We start from the raw sequence: 21,380 nt of genomic DNA, 5'->3' as shown, positions 1-21,380 counted from the left end.
GATGTGGCGGGGGAGGGACCGGGCCGGCCCCGCCGCCGCGGCGGGAAGAGGGAGGGCAGCGCCGGGATCCTCCCTCCATCCCTCCCTCCCGATCCCCACCCAGCCCCCGCGGAGACGGGACCCCCCGCCAGCTGCGCCGGGCGGGAGCCGGGCAGTTCCTCAGGCTCCCTCCTCGCAGCGGGGCTCGTCTTTGGGCTCATCTGTGGCGGCTGTCACTGGCCAAGGGTCGCTGAAGCAACGGGAGCCGCCCCAGAGCGCGGCTCCGCTGGAGAGGAGCGGCCGTCAGGTCCCCCGGTGACGTCGGGAAGTCCGAGGTTAAACCCGCGGTAACGGGCGGACACCGACTCGCCCGCCCGCAGCCCCGCCGAGGAAGGCGCAGGCACAGGCAGGGGTGCGCGCCCGAGCTGCTGGAAACGCGGGGTCCCCGCAGGCCTGCGCCCGCCCCGCTGCGGCTCCGGGCTCCGCTTGCGGCTGCGTTTGAGCTGTGAACATCTGCAAAGCAAAACTGTGCTGCTTGCACCCGTGCCTGCGCTGGTTCGCTAGCTCTGCTGTACGTCCATCGCGTAAAATGGTAAACAGCAGGGGTCACAGCGGTCTCGTGCAGGAGAAAAACGTGTAAAACTTCTCCCTCCTCTTTTCAGGCCCTTGCGATTCGCTCAGCACAGCTCCTGACTGGGCAAAGGGAATAAAAGATGCAGCCAGGAAGGGGTAGGTAATACAATAGAGTCTTCTGGTTGGGTCATCAAATGAACAACAAAAAAAAAAATTCACTTTCCCAAGGGCAAACTCCGACGCTGCTCCCAAAATGAATAGGCACTTGGCAAAACTGATGGTCAAGGTGAAGGATTCTGCCTTTATGTGTGTGTCGGAGGAGAACTCTGAACAGCTGAGGCATTTTTTAAGAGCCCTTTTGAATGATATATTTGCAAGCACTCTTAACTTCAGCTGTTTCAGGTTTGTTCTGCAACTATGATAGAAGCAGTTGATCCTACTGCTCCGCTTATTGCCAGCTCCCAGCACAAGAGCTAGCAATCACCACTGCTGATTGCATTAGAGGCTCTGCTGTGTGCTTATCATATTCTCACGACTATTGATTTTTGCTCTACATACTCTCATTTCCACAGCCCCATCGTACAGGGCCCGAGATCCAAGCTTAGTTACTGAGACACAATCTCTGAAAAATATGTAAGCATTTCATTTTCAGCCCCCACCTAGAGCACTCTAATATTTTAATCACATGAAAAAGCATTCAGACAGAAACAGGTATCTTCCTTAGTGCTGCAACGAATGGCTCTGGTACCTCTTTGCCAACGCACCTCGGACATCCTGCCAGTTCTTACAGCTCGGTCTGTCCCAAGATGAAGGAAACATCCGCGCTACAGGAATGCAACGATTCATTCACCCAGCGCCCACACACACTCTCCAGGCCCAGCGCAGTATCACAGCTATAGCACACAGCATTGCTGACAGCCCCCCTGGAATTTTGTCGACATTTTGGTATTTCACATCCTGTAAAGTGAGGTGATACCTACTTGCTATTGCTGATATTGGCTGACAAAAAGCTCTAAGAAACCCTAACTCGTAAAATTTAGAGGTGAATTTTATCACGATTTACAATATGGAAGGAAATATATTCAAGTCACATTTTACGATGACTGTATGAATGAAAGACAAGTCATTTCTCCCTTGACTAACATTTCTTGTGGCTTAATTCCCAGCCTGATCTTTAAGTCCACTTGCACTTGAAGACAGAGCTGTTTGGTAATTTCCCGTCAGTATGAGGTTACCAAGCTTATCTTTATTAAAAGACCAAGATAAAAAGTAACAGTGTCTGCGGTAATAAAGACAGCAGCAAGAAAAGGAGATGTGAAAAGAAACAAGATCACATAGTTCTTGCGTTAAGTCATTGCTTTTATTGTGCAATAATCAGTGGCTCTCAGTCAATACACATACACGAGTTTACTACCACAATCACGCAGCATTCCCTGCAATTTCAAGTATTTCATAGTAATTATGTACCCACAGCTTTCCTTTATGTGTGACATAAAAGAGAAGTATTTCAGTTAGTTCTATTTAGATATTTCAGACAAAATTTCCTTCAGTCTTCAACCCCAATCTTGGAAACAGATGTATTCAACTATGAGAGCAGTCCTGCTGTACATGAGGAATCTAAAACCTTGTACGTATCTACCACTACAAAGCAGTTCTCCCATCTCTGCTGCGATAAACTATCCACCAAATTAATACCTGGTACCCATTGACAAGATCAGTTAGCTAATTTTACGTAAGAATCGGCAAAGACTCTCACTCATGTATGACACAGGAAGATAAAAATAACAAGCCAAATGTAAACGTGCTTCTAAGCAAACGTGCAGACTTTAAGAAGTAAAATGGGATAAGATGGACAGTGAAATTAGGGTAATGATGTGAGAAAAGATCAGAAAGGTTGTAGGAAGTGACACCACACTCGGGGAACACCAATGATCAATGAGACAGACAAAGAAGATGACGCTGCTAAAGTGATGCTATATAACAGTTTATCACCAAGTTAGTCAAGTAAGTTAACTATCAATAATACAGAACACTTATGAACTGAAATACTGGTCACATATTGGAAGAACACAGGATTTAAAAAACAAAAAAAGTAAAGGGAGACTTCTGTTACCCACACGTAGATTTATTAAATGTCATACTCAGGCATGATACTGAGCCTAAATGTTCAGACGCTACAAACAACCCTCCTGCTTGTGCTACTCCCGTGACGCTTGTTATTGATCACAGCTGAACCAGGACACCGGATCACACCAACCTTTAACCTGACCCAGTTTATTTACTCACCCTCACATGGCAGAGCTGTTCTGAAAAAAACCCGTGTGAACTCTCACTCGGAAAACCGGGCTCTCCACGCAGCACGGCACTCCGTGGCACAGCCAGCTGCCGCCAGTGACCCAAAGAAACCGGTTCCAGCACAAATTCCTACAAACCAGGCTCTGTGGCCGAGGCAGGTTTCTCGAACCCAGGCACTCTGCCAAAGCACAGGCGATGTTATTGCTCTACAACGCACAGGGTTTGGATTCGGAACCCTTTTCTCCTGCGGAACGCGACGTTCTGAACCACAGACTAACGGCGGAGCACGGGCACAGCCCGCACCGGCCCCGCATGCGGCTGCCCCTCGCCCCCCGCCAGCCCACAGCCGCAGACAGGCCCGTGCCCTCCGCTGACGCAGGGTGTACCCGGGGTGGCGCCGGGCCCGTCGATGTCAGCCGCTCGCTCCCCATCTAAACGGGCGGCACCCGGCCGTCCCACCCACCGACCGACCTCCCGGCCACCCGGCTCGGCTCCGCGCCTGCCGGAGCCCCCCGAGGCCTGCACCGCCCTCTGCCCAGCCCAGCCCCCGCGACCAAGGGGCGCTGACCACCGAGGGCGAACCACGCCTTCTCCAAGGCCGCAGCCAAGCGCGCAGAGGCGGGGTCACGGCGGCAGCGGCCCCTCCCTGGGGTCCGCCACGGCTCGCGGGCTCTCCCGCCCACGTGACCCCGCCCCTTCACCGCGCAGGCGCGCGGGAGAAAGCGCCTCTGCCAGCATCGCGGCGGCTCTGCCCGGCTTCCTCAGTGCGCATGCGCGCCACTCCTCGTCTCCCTCCCTCCCCGCCCCTTCCATCATGGCGGCAGTCGCGCCATGTCTCCTCAGGACGCATGCGCCTCCCGGGAGCGCCGCATGCGCGCTGTGAGCCCGGCCTGCAGCTCGGCCCGACCCCCCGCCCCCTTCACGGAACGGCCCGGTGGGTGCTGGAGTTCGGCTTCGCTGGGTTAGCGGAGGGCGCCCGGAGGCTCGTGAGGTCTCCTCGCAGCGAGGTGGCTGCCCGCAGGGTCCAAGATATAGCCGCTCCCCGCTGTCGCCGGGCGGCGAGGCGCCTTTAGTGCGGGCGTGACGGCCTGCCCGGGGCGCCATGGACAGCTTCCTGGAGGAGGAGACAGAGGACGAGGCGGCGGCGAAGAGGAGCCTCGCCGCGCAGGCGGGCAGCGCCCTGCTGCCGGCCCTGCACCTGCCCTTCCTCCCGCCGCACCTCTATCGACCGGGTAAGGGCGGAGCTGCTCCGCCGTCCCCTTCCCCCGCCGTCCGGCCCTGAGGGAGGCACGCCGCCCTCTGCCCCCGCTGTGCCCGGCGCCGGTGAGGCCGGCCTGCCCCCTCCCGGCGAGGAGGCGGTTGGGTTTGCGGGTGGCTCCTCGCTGCGGGGTGCGGACGGCCCGGCGGCATGCCAGGCGCTTGAAGGCGGCAAGCGCGCTGCTCGGAAAACAAGGGTTGATGAGATGGCTGAAAACAAAAGCGTGGTGGTCCGCGGAACCTCTGGAGAAGGTTTCGTTTCAAAATAGATTTGTAGTGAAACGCTTTACGTCAGCTCTGCCCACATCGGATGACTTCTCAGCACCTTGCATATAGGACTTCCCTACCGTAGCCATGATCCTCGGTGTGTTTAATCTTGTGGTGTTCACTGTGGGTTTCATTTTTTTAGTACTTGGAACCTGTGAGGTTAGAAATAGATGTGAAGACTAGACCTGCAAGTAGGTTAGAGCTAATTTGGTAGAACTCACTGTAATAAAACTGCTTCAAGCCAGGGTTTGGGTTACTCTTTTGCCTACAGTGTCCAGGTAGGTCGTAGTTTGGTGAGCTCTGTGTGTCCTTCGCAGAAGGCTCTTATGGCCTGAGCATTGCTGTGGGGCCACATTAGACCGTGGCATACAGCCATGGGCTTTAAACAGATGTGGAAGTGAGGTTTCAGTATTGTGCTGTACGAGGAGTTGGATTCAGTATCCATGTAAAAAGGGTCAGTGGCTGCTTCCCAGTCTTGTACTAGAAAGAGAATAATTCTCTACATGTATCCTTGTTTTTAGGGAGAATTGTTTAGCCTTGGTACTGGAAGGGCCTGTGTGTATGTGTGTGTGCAAATCTTTAATACAGTGGGGTCACAAACTTAGATGCTAATTAGTAAGGGAAGAGAATGGACCCTCAAATATAACAAAACATACTGTGAAGTTATCAAAGCACTGTGGTCTTCTATTTCTGGTCTGACAGCATTGTGTAATAATTGGCTCTTCACTGTCTCAAGTATCTGCAGCTGTGTGCTGCTTGTGGAAAATGCCATTTCATATTAGGTTTCCAGCTTTTGCTAGCCTTGCTTCCCTGCAGGCTAGCAGGTGCATTTAACTTCAAAACCACATAGTTTAAGATCACTTTCTGTAGTGTCTGAGAAAGGTGATATGAGAGACATAATGAAATGGTAGGCGCATTGTTATCTGAATAAGGGCTGGGACAATTGTGGGCTTGGTTGTGATTTTTTTGGTTGGTTTGTTTGTTTAGCATCTTCCCGTGAACACAAATTAAACTTCAAGAAGAGTAAGGAAGTGTGTTTAAGTTACATTCAGGATGCCATGCTACAAAAGCAGTGGAAAAGGGCTGCAGAGTTTCTGACCTTCTATGTTGAGTCACTAGAGAAAGACTATTCTACGCAATACATGGGTCCATCAGAGGTAAGCCAGCGTCCCGTATCAGAGTTCTTTTGCAGTTGAAAAAATACTTGCAAGAAGCATCTGTAATATTTCCGGACCAACATTTGTCTTAATTAACTAATAATAGGCTCAATTTTTTTTATTAAAAAAAAAAATCAGATGTCAAGACCTGAAAAGTTAGGCAACTTTTATAAACCAAACTGGTTTCTACAGAAAAAAAAAAAAAAGGCACTGAAGCTTCCAGAATCAAATAAGAAACTATTCAGTTGCTGATGTAGAAATTCTTGGATGGCAGGCTGCAGAAAGTACACCAGACCTCATCACTGGTAGTGCTCAAGGCAGCATGCTGTCCAATTACTCACCAGAAGTCTGCTTCTGTACAGGCATGCCTCTGCTGTGGGTTTAACCAGTCTTGCTGGTGCTTGAATTCTGCTGATATCTCCCTTTCAGGGGTGCTGAGAATCTGCAGTGCTGCCTCATGTTTTTCTTGAGTGTTCAGTGCTCCTGAAAAGTTTTCTGAGCTTGCAGGCTGGTTTTGTGGGCTTTGTTGGAGCTTTCAGTTGTGTGTTTTTTTGTTGTTGTTTGTTTTTGTTTTTTTTTTAAACAGACCCTTGACACAACAGGTGAAAGCTTGGCTTGGTATATGTTAATTGCATCAGGAGCATATCTATGAAAAGTCGTGTTAATGTAGTCTTCTAAAATGGAAAAGCAATAGATATGTTTTCCACTGGCATGCCATCAGTCAGAATCTGTTCGAAAGTTGTGGCTTATTTTAGGTCTTTATCGGCTCCTTTCAAGACTCCTAGCAGGTACTGAGAAGTAGGAGGGAAGGGATCAGAGTAGTTATGTAAATGGAGTACTTGAATAAGGCTAGGCTGCTGGAATATTTAATTACATTCTGTAGGCAGACGCTGAAAACAAGTGCATGTAGATGGGAAGCTACATCTAATTGGAAATAATCTTTACTACTGGGTTCAAATAATTGTGTGTACCTTACATCTCAGTGGAGACATATCAAAGGAAACCATAAGTTTTCAGTAACTTTGAAACATCCTGTTTTCAGTAACAGGAGGGGGAACGTTCTGACAAGTGCAATTTTCACAAGCTTTGCTGGAGTGCTGCATTTGTAATGAGCAGTTGTGAAGCACCCACTGAATGGTTGTAAAAATACTACTGGATGAGTATCTAGATGACTCTAGCAGTAGACAACACTTAGTATTCATTTTCTATTTGCAATTCAAATGTCCATTTTATTCATATGTACAGTAACTACAGGTTTTATAAGATGGTATGTATGGTGACTGTTCCCATTTTTTGCACTAAAGTTAGTTTTTAAATCCCTTTCTCCCCATTAATAGATGATTTGGAGAATAGGAACGGAAATTCTGTGCCATCATTCCCATAGCAGCATGAAAGAGTTCAACTCTTTCATAGAACAGATGAAAACTTTAGGAGTAAAAAGGTATTTGAAGGTGAGTGTACTTAATCTTGATGATTTTCCATGTTTACCTGGACGTTTGAGTATTAGTTTCCTAACCTCTCTCTCTTGAAGTGTTTTATTGACAATAGTGTCAAAAAAGATAGTACATCTGAGTTACCAATTGCATGATAATTTAAAGGTTATTCTGTACCTACCCATATCCTATTTGGTCTATGTATTTTATCACAGATGCATATTATCAGTCCTTAAAAGTACCTAGATCCTTCAATTAATTTTCTAATTTGAAACAGTTAAATTCTTTCATGCGTGACCCAGTAACATCTAATTACATGGTAACACCTGCCGATTTTTTTTCCAGTCTTTAATGTGGCCCCTGTTCTCCTGACTAAACACTTGTACTTAAATTTTGCCATTGTTATCAGCTCACTTTTCAAGTAACTGATCCATATATAAAACAGTAGGCCTACTGCGGACCCCTGTGTCACCCAGCTGTAGTTTTTCTTCCTGTGGTGGCTCATTAAAACCTATATTGTTTTGGTTTCGTTGACACCCTGACTTGTGATGATGCTTCTGTCTCATTCTGTTGTATTTGCTCAAGGCCTTCAACAGAAGTTCTATACAAGAGTTTACTAGAGCTAACTGAAGGTTTAGACTTTTCCTGCCTAATCAGCATGATAGGGTGGTAGGGCATCCCTCTTTCAGGTATTCTGCAGCTGGGTAGCCAAATGAAAAATCAGCAAATGTGACCCATCTGGATTTCCTCAGGTCATTTCTGGACCTTCTTTAATAGGTACAGCACTTGTTAATGACAAGCAGGTTTTTGAGACAACTGCTTTGTGCTGCCTTGTACGACGGAGTGTCTGCCACCACGTGGGTGTCTTGCTGCCCCACAGATTTCAAGAGCTTCAGCCCTTTCCCTCCCAGGGACACAGCTTTGTATATCAGATACGATTACTAGTGTTTCTCCAGCATCCTCAGATGGAAAACATTACTTAAGTTCTTGGCTTATCTCCCTGCCCTCAGTGATGCTTGTGTTCTCCCATTCCTGCATTTTTCTCCAAAATACCTTGTAAAGATACAGTTTGAAGAAAAGAGTATGTGTAAAATGCTCTTTTAATTAAAATACTTTACTGTTTTTTTAGTATTTTATATGCATGTCAGTAATGAGTCTCTTATTTCCCTGCACATCTGTGTAGAACTTTGCTGTATTGCTGAGATTCTCTCCATTTATTATGTGAAACGCTGTGGTATGGACTATTTGAATTGCAGGTTTGTTTAGAGCACACTTTTCATCTCCTTTGTAACGGACTAATAGATGAAGCTTACCAAAACCTGTCCCTGGCAGAAAGCTGGAGGTTTGGAGAACAAACAGTGATTCAGGATAAAGAAATGAAACTGATTCAGGCTTACAAGGGACTGTTGGACTACTATAGCTGGTCTAAGCAGAAAAATATCCTGTTGGAGCATGGTAAGTCCTCGAGTTGTTTTTGTGTTGGGCTGTAAACCTCACCTTGCTTGCTCGTGCAGACACCGTGGTTTGCAATGACACCTTTTCCATGCGGGTGGCTCTTCTGCATTTATCTGCACGTGAAGGCCCCAGAGGGAAATACTGGACTTCAGAATGTGATGGCATGGATGGTACCTAATTCCGTATCAGCAACGATGACAGTGCCAAAATGGCATGCTTTTCTGAAGTGTCCTGAAATGCTATTCTGAAACTTTTTTCCCCTGAATCACATTTCTTGTATCCAGGCAGCATCACCTAAAACAGTGATCAAAGGAAGGTATTCACCTACAGCAGTGGCTACTTTGTAGGTGCGTAAGTGCTTGACTGCTGCTAGATTTCTGAGTGCTAGCAAAAGCCCACAAAACTTGTGTTTGAATTTTAGTTTCTTTAAAGATCCAGAAGTTGCTACTTGTGTGTGGTGTCTAATTCTGCATATACCTGCTGTCTGTGTGTTATCAGTTGCATTGGATCTCTGCTTGTTTCTATGAAAACTAAGTATTGAATTTGGTTTGTGGACCTTGCACTGGCAGTGTCCTGTCTTGGAATACTGCTCGTCATGCCCCATGAATTGAAATTGGTTGATAATAAATTTGAATGAAGAGCAGTGAAAATTTCTTGTTCTGATACTGAGGAAACTGAGGCCTCTTTTCTAAAAACTCGCTGATTGGAGTCCTTGCTTAGTGAAGTGTGATCATTTCTTAAGTGCACCTCTCCTTCAAGATCTCTTTTGATTAACAACGCTAACTTTGTGGTGTTCTTTCATGTTTTGGTAGATCAGGATGGATTTGAAGACTTGTCAGTTGAACAGGAAATGCACAGTTGCTTTCGGAAGGCAGCAGTGAACTTAAAGGAGATTATTAAAATACCTGGAGTCTGGGATCTCTTCGTGAAATGCTATGTGGATGTAAGGGCAGGTTTTACAGATAACTTCCTTTTGTGTTTCCCTGTCTAATTTTCATTAAGATGTCTGTCTGCATCTTTTTTATGTGTATGGGGGTGACAACAAAATATTTTAAAAGCAACACATCTGTATGTGTATCTCACTGGCTTTGATTTAGAGCATGATTTACTCCTGGTGGAGCTGCAGAGTCTGCACGGAGTACAAAAAGGACTTTATCTGTGCATTGCCAAAAAAAAGAAATAGACAGACAGCTTGCATATTTTGTTTTCATGGTGCTAGTGCAGAAATTGGAGCACAGCTGCTTTGTTTAAATTCCTGAAAGCAAGTTCTCTGTATTTGGCAGGGCAGTGCTTTTCTGGATACACTAAATGTTAAAGACACCGGACATGCAGTCCCTCTGGGTTTTGTTTTGTTGGTTGTTTGTTTGGTTTTTTAAAATATCTACTTCAAATTTGTAATTAAGAATTAAAGTTAATCTTGAAATCTTTTAAATTACTGAGTTTTTGTAAATGCTGATAAGCTCTGACTTCTTTAAGCACATCTTACGGAGTTTTGTTTGGTGCTGACAGCTGCCAAGTTCTCTCTTTAAAAACATGGCAGGCTGCTTCAGTGCCTCTTTCCAGTGTGCAAGTGCTGGTAATTCTTTGACAATTAAATAAGTGTTAAAGGAATTTTCTCCTGTAGCAGCTTCTATGTTTGAATTTTTGTCTATATGTGATAAGAGAGTAGCCAGTAAAATGAAAATACTTTGGTGTTAGCCTCGTCTAATATGCTGCACTCTTAAATACAGACTGCAATTGGATGTTTCTGTGGCAGCCCCGAGTTAGTCGTAGGAGTACGATTGCTAATATGTGGCAAACTAATGACAGACTTAACTTCTTGTAGTTGTTGGAGTTCTATGGAGACCATGATGAAGCTCGCCAAGTATTAAATGAATATGCCTACAACTCAAAGTTTCCTGCTAATCCCAATGCTCATGTTTACCTCTATCACTTCCTGAAGAGACATGGTGAATCAAAGAAATCGCTCATATCTGCACTGAAGGTATATATTATATTGTAGATACAGTCTGTGGTCATTCATGCTGCATGGTGAACTGACAATTTGGTTCAGTTGAATTCCTGTTATGTTATTTACCGTATTGTATTCTGTGTGGGAAGCAGAGGGTTAAAGGAAAGTTACTGGGAGGGATGCTAATGGGTGGAGCAAATAGGATCCTTTACTGTCTTTGAATTAAAGACTTTGTTTTTTTTGTTTTCCCCTTAACTGATCCATTATATAACTTCTTTAAGTCTACTGACTTAAAGTTTGAAACATTCTTTAAGTTTACTGACTTAGAGTTCAGAGGGTGTGTTTACGTGATTCCAGAAGCCTGTATCAGGAGTCTTGTACATAACGTGCATTGATTTCTGCTGCTGTTTCATCTTTACAGTATTGAAGAAACGATTAGATGCTTGCTCATTCACATATTGATCCTGTCTAGTAATTAGTTTCCCTGCTGGTTTTCAATGAGTCGTGCATTAAAGCTAAAATAGAGGTGAATTTCTTCTGTCTGTTAGCAGACAAGGCCTTGCTGTATTATGCTTTTGTATAGTTGCTTTTAAATTCCTACTTTCCTTGCCCTGGCTCATTTATCTTGGTAGCTTCTTGCAAACAATGTCTTGCAGCCTGTTTTGCCACTTGATGGCACTAACGTGCTTTCATTAGGGCAGATGTTTTAGAAAAGCTTCGTAAAGTTTATACTTCTAAACTGTAGCATATATGTATTGAATTGCATTATCTCAGTGCTTTTTAGCAGTGGTTTTATACACTGGTCTTTTACAAGATAGTGACAAATCAAAGAACTGGTCTGATAGGTCCAGAAACCGTGGTCCAACACACAGAGCAGTAGACAGAGGAGCTAGAACTGGTCTAGGAACAAAATTATGTTGCCTTCTAAAAAGGGGACACTGTATGTGGATTTGGGCTGTTACTTGAGAGCGCTGTATTTGCCACATGCAGTGTTTTTCAGTAGCCATCAAGGTATTTCATCCATTGTGTCACAGTAGTGTTGCAGATGTGCAAAATGGACCTAGATATTCATTCTTTATGTCAAGGCAGTAAGGTACTAGATTGCTTAATTTTCTTAACTGAAACACTCAAAACTCTGAAGCCTGTGCTTCTCTTGATCAGGTAGAAGTTTTCAAAAGTTTTCACATTAAAATAATATATTTGGGTTTTGTGGTTTTATTTTTTCAGATCTTGCATGATATTGTTCCTTCTCATGAACTAATGATAGATTTTAATACCATGCTTCAAAAATCAAGTAAGTCTTTCAATATCTTTGCTCTTTTCCTTTATGTTAATCTAGACTAATATTCTGAAATTATTCTGCAGCCTTCTTTCTGCTTTTTGAAGTAGTTAAAAACAAAAAAAAAGCCCAACCCCCAGCTTTCCAATCACAGGAACCTTTAGGTTGCATGTGTGAGCAGGCGGTCACAAACCTCTGTAAAAAAGTGCCTTTCTCATTTTAAAGGCTGATCAAAGCAAACTGTTGTAAGGCACAGCTAGGGTCTCAAAAATAACTTGAAAAGTTTTTTTTGAGGTACCCAACTCTGAATGTCAGGGTCTCCATTCCTTCTTTGGTGTTCCTGATTTATTTATTTATTCTTTCTCTTCTGGAGGAATTGAGATGAATCTATACTTTAGTTCATTGTTGTTGGTAAAAGAACAAAATCTTCCTTATCTTCAGGCTGGTAGAGAAGTCTTCCAGTCTGGAGACTGTTTTTCCATGCTGATCAATTGCATTCCATACTGTCTGTCTTCTTGTGCCTGGTATGTTCCAGCAAGTCAGCAGATTGGTGAAATGTCCTTGAATCAAGATTGTTCTCTCTTCTGCTTTTCCTCATTGAGGGCGGAAAAAACAACCTCCTGGCTGAAACCTCCCTTTTTCTGTTCAAGCATGGTACATTTGCTAACTTCCATATTAATGAGGAAAATCTAGTTTTTGAAGAAGTTTATACTGATAAACATAACTTTTCCTGTATTTACCTGCTGCAACAGGTCAAGTGTAGTTTTAAGAACTCTGCTGATACGTATAACTACTGATGTGAAATGTCTATTTTATTCATATCAGTCCCAGATTTGAGTTTGGTTTTTTTGGTGGCATTTTGGGATTTGAAGTGTTCCAGAGGCACTGTGTTCCATTCCCATGGGAAGAACAGATTGAACAGCAGTGCCCATTAGAAGCACTGATCAGTGAGCTTTGGAAAGAGCAGCTATTGTAAGCCAGGCATTGTGGGATAAGGGAGTGGTCCTATGTCTACCTCTTGACCCAGCAGTTACTGAGTAGGGTGGGAGTAGGGACAGAGTGTCTCTGATATGAGTTGTGCTCTAGAGCCAGGAAGTATTCCTTAACTTTGTCACTTGGAAGAGGCAGAAGGCAATGGGGGGAACCCTCAGTGATAGGGAAAGTAGCAGTGTGTGGAGAACCATATTTCACTTGTGGCTTACTAATGAGTTCAGCTTGATCTAAGCAATTTGTTAATCAGCCTAATCTTTTTCCAGGGAAAAGAAAAAAACGTCGACTGGGGCTAGAAGTTATTTTTGCAGGATTGGATTATGCTGGCTGGAAGGAAAATGTAAAAGCATGGAGCTGTTTGGCAAGGCAGGTGAAACAAATCGTAATGTAAGTATCTCTGATACAATGTGCTAAAAACAAATATGTAAAGGGCAGTTGACAGAGTGACACTCTGTAGCCTTTGTCTTCCCTGTTGGTGAACAGAATTATCATCTGGGCTATCCTGAGTTCTGTGGCAGTACTTGGCTTCAGTGGGCTTTCACTGGGAGAAAAGAAGAAATTATTATTGAGGATAATTCCAAATTTCCAGTATTATCATCACCTGAAAAAAGTTGTTGGTTTTTTTTACCAGGTTATATGCTTATGCAGAAAGAGTTACTCAGATGTTCAGGTAGCACTGACTGCCCATCACTTATCTCCCTCTTTTGGGGGTTGGGGGGGTGTGGGAAACCAAGTTGTTGGTTCTGCTGCTCTGTGACTGTGTGTGCATTATCTGAAGCTGGTTTGAGAACTGCTGGGCTGCGATAGGGGCATGACTGGTACTGTACAGACTGGCATGTTATGCGATGGTGGTAGCTGTTACAGAATGCAGCCAGTGTATTCTTAAAAGCTGAGCCAACATGCCTGGGGATTGATGTGTCCTTGCCAATACTTGACAGACATGGCCTCTGATTTCAGAAGGAGCCATCTCGGTCAATCCATGCCCGTAAGGCCTCTAATGTCTAGACTTTATTTTACCCAACAAACAGGGTGTAGTGTTTTTTAAGCCCTATGTATCTACAGTAAATTAATTCAGTACTTAATTTGACCCATTTTGCTGTTTTATTGCCACCTGCACAGGATCTGCTGTTGAGATCCAGAAGCTAGTGGATTAAAGCTAAGAGTGTTGTTGCATAGACTTAGTAAAAATGTTATGATACTCTAACTTTGCCTGCATTTTTGTATTTAAAGACACAACTTCAGAGTATCTTGAAGTATACTGGGCATCTTGGTCATTTTGTGGGAACAGCACTTCCCAGCTGTAGGTAGTTTCTAAGGTCTTTATTGCATAACAGTTATTGGGATAAGTCTTTGGGATAAGTTAGTCTTTGAGTATGCATAGAGCAACACAAACCTTTTCTAAAAACAAACCAGCCCCTTCATACTACTAATATGTTGACAAACTTCAAGAAACTTTCTTATTACTATTGACAAACTGGCACACAAGTCAAAGGCTGCTTCATTTCACACCATAATCTGTGTTATTGCCAAGTCTAAATAAGACTGCTTGAGTTCACCTCCTGCCTCGCTAGTGTTGCCAGGGATTAAAAAAAAAAAGGTTATTTCTGGTTAGATCAGTGTTTCAGCCTGCAGTGTAAGGTCAGTGTGTCTAGCCTAGCAATTTGAGATTTGTAGCAAGCTGGTTATAAAATTCAGTGCCTCCTAATAATTTTTTCATTCCAGTTTAAGCTTTTCTGTAACTTGTTTTATCTTTTTTCAGCTCTGAGAAGCATCTTGATTGGATCAAGCAAGAGTGGAGCTCCAGAAAGGACTGGTGGCCAGCCTTCCATTTTAGCCGTTACTTGGCAAAAAGGAATTGGCAGGAAAACGAAAGCCTTTCACATGAAAAAGCTCTGGTGGCTGGAATCTTGCTGGGAAAGGGTAATACTAAATATTCTTTCCTTCTCACTACGTAGAACAGAAATAATGTCTAGTTCTTGCCCTAATGAGAAAGCAGGCAGCTGATCTGCTCCCTGGAAGAAATGCAATTTCTTTTTTCTAGGACAGATTGTTGTCTTTGAAGCTGAACTTGAGAAGAAAAAATGTTTAAATTGGTTTGATATTTGACAGCGAGGCATGTTTTGCATAACTTGTTTTATTCTGGTTTAGAGTTCTGTTTTATCTGGCCCTGTTGAGCAGTCAAAATACTATTTATCTTGCTGTTTAATCTTCAAACCACAATTCCAAAAATGCACAACATGCTTCTGAGTGAACATTGTGAGAACCGCAGAGAGCGTGCTTGCTGGATGCCAGTCTAGGCAGTGAGTTGGGAAATACTGGGAAGCAGCTGGTCAGTAAGGACTGTGGGGGTCTTGTAATGCAGGAAAGAGAATGAAAACCATCAGCAGTTTGGGAAGAAGGTGAAGATCATGAGCTCCTTAGTAGCATTCTTTGAAATGCTGCCAAAACTAAGTGGAGTATCAGGACAAGAAGCAGCTGCTAAACTGAGAATGAGAATATGGTGTGGAGACCGTGGCTCATATGCTGGTTTCGACATTTGGTTGACAGGCAACTTATTCACTGTCAGCTTTTCTATAACTTTATCTTCTGGACTTCATAAGACAAATTCTCATATTGAAGGTCTGTTTTGCTTTCATTAATATGTTATCGAATGTCTCCCAGATTTTTTCCAGATGGCTAATAAAATTGTTCCAGGTCTAATTCTCTTTAATGAAGTTTCTGCTCTTGGTGTCAGTATGAGCCTCTCTTCTCCTTATCCAATGCAATAAGTTAACGTATGAGATCAATGCTTCCTTACGCTCTTGAATACTTTCTAATCTGTTTGAAAAGTAAAAACAAAAGAGAAAAAATATTTTGCAGGACACACCATACAGTTCTGTACATGTAGAATGTTTTACGGGTCAAATCAGGACAGATTATTCAATGCTGCAGTTGTCTCTGATGTGGATGTCTTGGATTATTTTGTTACTTTTAGTTACTGAAAACTTTCTTAGATGTTTGCATGTTATTTAAACAGTAAAAGCATTTCGTATTTGCATGTAGCATGGTATAACTTACAATGCTTTTTCTTTTTTTTCTTTCTTAGATTGCAAGTACTTTAAATATGTATCACACCAAGGCTGCAAAGCTCAGGTGAAAAGGTTTCGGATACTGAAGAAATTTGTCAATAAGCACAATCCTGTCTACCTGAGAATATGTGGTCTTCCAGACTCCTCTGTACAACCTTGATTAGAAGGCATCCTTAAGGTTCTTGCTGTATTTTTTTCCTCTCTGTGAAGCTGACTTCTGTATTGGTGCTATTCTAAAACTTCTAGGCAGACTCTATGGACTCAGTACTAGACTTTTTCGTATATTTTTGTAAAAATGCTTTGGTTTGTATTTTTTTATAATAAAATGAATAAAATCCACTGATAAGGTTGAGGAGTTTCTTTAATATTAGTCCCATCTTTCTGTGTAAAATGCAAACAACGTTGATTTCAAATACATCTTGGAAAATATTTAGTATTATGGTGTGGAATTTCTGTATCAGTAGTATTGTAGGGTTGATCCTCCCTACATTTAGATGCATAGATGGTGATTTAAATGACTGCTGGAATGTAGGTCAAAATCCATTCAGGAGTTTCTTTAATATTAGTCCCATCTTTCTGTGTAAAATGCAAACAACGTTGATTTCAAATACATCTTGGAAAATATTTAGTATTATGGTGTGGAATTTCTGTATCAGTAGTATTGTAGGGTTGATCCTCCCTACATTTAGATGCATAGATGGTGATTTAAATGACTGCTGGAATGTAGGTCAAAATCCATTCAGGAGTAGCAGTGGCATTCATAATGGGTGTAGTATCTTCCTAGGAACAGGATATGATGTAGAGTGAAAATGCTTTCTCAACCTGTAAAGGTTACATAGCCTGCTGCCTCTAACTGATTGTTCCCTGAAGTATATTGAAAATGGGGAGGCATGTGTCACATTTTTTGCATTGTATATTGAGAAGAATTATAGGTTGTGAAGATCTACTGCAGCTTGTTCAAATTGATGATACATTTCAACATAGCCAAAGGCAGTTTTCCCACATGTCATACTTACGGGTTGTGTGTCCAGTTCAGGGATTGTTTTCACGTTATTGGTAGGAGAGAGTCAAAGGTTGCTGTAGCTGCATGGCTACATAGGAAAGCTAGTGTTGCAGTGCTTTGAAAGGGTGGAGGCACGGAACTACTGAAAACTTCTCTGCCTGGTGGAAGAGACTTTCTAGAATCTTTTTGCAGTCTTGCCTGTGAGTTGAAATATGCACTGCTGCTGTGTTTGGAAAGCAAATGTTACTGTTTTGTCACAAACTAGCATTCAAGTTTCCTTGCAAACAACAACAAAATGGCTTCTAAATACTACTTCTGTTTTAATGACAGATCTGTAGAACTCTGGTGGATGAACTGCTTGAACTACCTCTGGGAATGAAATAAAGATATCTCTAATAGCATAGTAGTATATGGATAAGTACAGCTATGCTTTTAAAAGCTGAATGTTTATCTGTGATTTTGGTATGGGTTAACATGGGTCTTGTGATATGTGCCTCAAGACAATGTGTCTTAAACATTAAGTGAGCTACTTGCCATAACTGTATGTTCTATCAAAAAAAAAAAAAAACAAACGCAAAACAATTACGTGTCATTCCAGACCTGTGTGCTAGCTTAGTTCCGACTCCCTAATAATGCTGCTGACTTGTTCCTTAGTAGTCTAGTTTTTTGTTGGAGGTCTTCAACTGAGTTTTGACAGTTTTAATTTAGATTGTGAAGTTTCAAAACAGTCTTCTCCTGCCTCACTCCTGTGATGTGTCCCACACCCCTGGGAAGCAACTCCCACTTAGTCCAAAAGGTGATCCAGACTGTTGCTCCCAGTGACTCATCTTGATAGGTTTCATGCCTGGTCAGTGGGGCTAAAGCTGTCCTGGGACAGCCTAGAAGGCAACCAGGCAGGGTGTCCCTTCCCTGGAGTCCTTGGTTTGGCTTCCTGCCTGCCATTTGACCCTCTGCTCCTCTGGACTTGCGGAGATCTGCCTTTGATGGGCTGGTGACTCTCCTGTGATGGGCCTGGGAGCATCCCAGCAGGGTATTATATGGGCTTCCCCCTTCCATTGTCCCTCTGTGCTCCTTTGTGGGTGTGCAGAGGACCTGTTATCATATAACCTAACAGAGAATAGTACAAAACTTGAATGCTAGAGCCCCTGCTGCTTGTTGAGAGGTCCCATATAATTTCCCTTCTGTCTCCTTAGCTGCCTGTGGGAGATATGTATGCCTTGCAGCAACTGAGAAACCATCTTTTTATTGCGGAAGAAATTTGAAACAAAGCAGCGGAGATTGGGGTGGAGGTGAGAAGAATGCAGTAAGGAGAATTGAGAGGACAAAGAGGAGCTTGATGTAGCTGAGACAAATCTGTTTATCCATTGTGCTTACAGCTTTCTCCTGTGACCTCTGGAAGCAGGACTGCTGTGAGGGATCATGTTCTCTCCTGGTGCTAGAACTATCATGCTGCAGTCAGCAAGTAGAAGAGCAGCACAGTCCCAGCTTTCACATAACTGTCCTAAGCATTGCTCTTTAATGTCCTGCAAGAAACTTGCTGTGTCCTGACACCATACTACTTACGCTGACAAACCTGCAGATCACAAGTTCTGAGTGTAATTTCCTGTGTAAGTTACTCAGTGCGTACGGTGTTTTCAAGCTTGTGTGTTGTACTTTGAATACGGTAACTCGTAGCAGACTGGAATATTCTGCTTTGGCTCTGGATTCTGTGGTCTAGGTTTGGTTTTCTTATGACTTAACATCTTCATCCTGTGTGGAAAACTTGTGTGAGGTTTTTTTCCCCTACCATGAAACTAAGAGCATGTCTCTCCGCTGATCTCCTTTATGCAGAGGCAAGGAACTTGTTCAGGGAATCCACATCTTCTGGTCCACAGACCCAGTGTCTGTTGTCCTGTTATTCCATCTCTTGGTCTGGTACTTTTAATATTAAAACCTAACATAATGATTACACAAAATTGCAATTCACTTCAGCTCTGTCATCTTTCCTTGTTGTTCCATGTGTGTTTTCAATACTCCTGCTTGTGCCGTCCTGTTTTAAGAATGTCTTTACTGACGCTCAAGCAAAGCAAGCTGATGAAGCGTCAGCTGCTTTTAAAGGATGTCGATCCCATGTGTTTTGACCCCCTTCTTCCCCACTGTGCTCTCTGTATTCTGAGCAGCTGGCTAATAGTGGAAACTTGGGCAGGCCTTGCCTGAGCTTTCAGAGCAGTCTAAGCATATTGTCAGTGCTAAACAGGTGCATGTTACCATTGGAGTAGTCACTGCAGAATCAGAGGGTTGATGAGCCTTTTACTGGTTCAAATTTGCAGTTCTTCAGGGCTTTCCATAGTTAGCGTTCTTATCTGCGATGGTAAATGTAAAGTTCCACTAAGTCTTATCTTGCTGCATTTAAAGAATGGCTGGAGGTGGTGCGTTGGCCAAGGACTGCCCACTGCAAGGAGTCCTTGGGTAACGTGAGCAGCAAGCGCTGTGGGAGGTCACGCGTTCTCTCCTTGCCAAATGCAAGTAAAGCTGTGCTAGCTTTTCTGCCCTCATCAAAGAGCAGCAAGGAGTCTTCTTGCCTCCTGGTCCAAAGTATCCAGTAAGTGGAAAGTGCAGTTCTCTACATGAGTGAGTATTCTGAGTTTTTTATCTGCAAGTGATGTGTCTCTAGGAAAGGGAGAGAAGTGCTCACATTCTCTTAACAGGAATGGGTTGAACTGGTGGATGATGATGTTAGTTACCACAAAGAGCTCAGTAATGCTGAAGGAATTAAAAGCATAGGGAACTTGCAGCTGTAGTTACAAGTGAAGAGTATGTGAATGATCTCACTCATTATCCTTGCTGTTCATTGTGCTTGCAAAATACGTCAGTTGCCAGGGGACACCAAAGTAATGCCTTAATTTCAGTCACTGTCTCCAGTGTATGAGAGTAATAACTGAGATAAGCTGATCCTTCAGCAGATTTAAATACTTGGATTTAAAATGCTTCATCTTTTGACAGTGCTGAATCTTGTGACTGGCATGTTTCCAGTTCACAGAAGTCCTAAGCAGAGACGTTATTATTGGCAGGCTGTTGGATGATCAAGGTGCCAGAAGTTGGTCATGGCAAAACAGGTGATGGTTAAAAACACAGAGATCTTTTAAGAGTCATTTCTCAATAAAGACTCTGAGGCGAGTTATAATCAGGGAGTATTCTCAGCTGGCATGTTGCACTGGTTATTGCATTGGGAAGCTAGGACTGGGAGCTTTGACTTCCCCCCGTGCTGAGCCACAAGCAGATAGACCCTTGGAGTAAATGGTGACGTGTGGGGAGAAGGAAAAGAGTTTTTGATGAGTGGAAGAATCCCTACACGTGAGATTCTGCCTTCAGCTTCCCTTCCCCACTTTCTGCCTGTGCTCCATGGAGGGAAAGCAGCAACTAAGAAGGCACTAGTAACAGCACAAAGGCTATCTGTGCATTGGCCATATCTCCTAGGATCTGTGGGGAGGAGAAACAGCTAATTGCTTTTTTTAATTGCTTGGCTCCTCACTGATGTTTCAGAAGTAATGGAACAGATCACAAAGCCTAACTTTCCAGTAAGCTTTCCTGTATGGAAATGTCTAGTGGGTGGGTGCATGCTAAAGCCTCTTTCGAACAGCATCAGACTGGCTGATGGCTCCCGCAGCTGCTAGGGAAATCGTGCCTGACTCCTCCGTGTTGGATCACTTGAAGAACAGCAACACACCGAGAGCCTAACTCGTGCCTCGTGGTGCGTACAGCACGGTGGTGATGAGCGCTCTGGGTGCGTGTGGGTTTGTTGCCTTGTTACGAGTAGCAATGTGTACATGAGAGGAAAATGTTTGTTTCTGGTAAAGTGAGAAAAGTGTTTCTTTGTGGTAAAGTGCTTGGTTGTGGTCAAAGCGCTCTTGGTCCGCTTCTGGAGGAGTGGAGTTACGTGTCCTGGTTTCAGCTGGGATAGAGTTCATTTTCCTCCCAGTAGCTGCTGTGTTTTGGATTTAGTACCAGAAGAATGTTGATAACACTGATGTCCTCAGCTGTTGCTATGAAATCAAGGACTTTTTCCGGTCTCTCCTGTTCAGCTGATGGGCAGGAGTGCAGGAGCTGGGAGGGAGCACAGCCAGGCAGAGAGCCCAATCTGGCCAGTGGAAATATTCCATGCCATGGACATCATGCTCAGTTTATGAATAGGGGTTGGGCGGGGAGCAGGGATCCTCTTTTCTGGGAGCTCAAACTTTTCTGTGAGTTCAGTCATTTTGGGGGGAGTTCTGCAAAATCTGTTAGTTCCATGTTCCGCAGTCACTGCTTGGGAACTGGCTACACAATTTGTTATTAGTAGTAATGTTAATAGTATTAATATTTTTCCTTTGTCTTATTAAGCTGTCTTTATCTCAACCCATGAGTTTTCCCTTTTGTCCCTTTCCCCCTGCCATCCTGCTGGGGGTGGGAGCGAGCGGTGGTCTGGCGCTCGGTTGCCGGCTGCCGGGTTAACCATGACACCAGGGAAATGTCACTCTCGGAAAGGCAGGCTGAGTACAGTGTGTACAAACGTGGCACACCTCCATATGCAGCTGATGCTGTACCTCACCGACTGACTGGTGGGATTGCTCACGCATTCGTTACTAGTGGGCAGAAAAGAGATCTCGTGTATCTTTAAATCAGTTTAACGGCAGCTGAGATAAAGCCCACTGAAA

General features: G+C 43.8%; 1 protein-coding gene across 1 annotated transcript; it reads left to right on the top strand.

Annotated features, from left to right (window-relative positions):
* Positions 1-3,737: 3,737 nt before the first annotated feature.
* TAF1A (TATA-box binding protein associated factor, RNA polymerase I subunit A) lies at positions 3,738-16,054 on the top strand. The gene is made up of 10 exons (XM_075413045.1): positions 3,738-4,079; positions 5,359-5,528; positions 6,866-6,979; positions 8,218-8,416; positions 9,229-9,359; positions 10,242-10,400; positions 11,595-11,661; positions 12,903-13,023; positions 14,396-14,556; positions 15,722-16,054. Exons 1-10 carry the CDS (start codon positions 3,950-3,952, stop codon positions 15,862-15,864), a joined length of 1,395 nt encoding a protein of 464 aa, XP_075269160.1. The 5' UTR covers positions 3,738-3,949; the 3' UTR covers positions 15,865-16,054.
* Positions 16,055-21,380: the final 5,326 nt, after the last annotated feature.

This window comes from Opisthocomus hoazin, chromosome 2 (genome assembly GCF_030867145.1).
Source record: "Opisthocomus hoazin isolate bOpiHoa1 chromosome 2, bOpiHoa1.hap1, whole genome shotgun sequence".
NCBI lineage: Eukaryota > Metazoa > Chordata > Aves > Opisthocomiformes > Opisthocomidae > Opisthocomus > Opisthocomus hoazin.
This window is presented reverse-complemented; position numbering and strand designations above follow the sequence as displayed.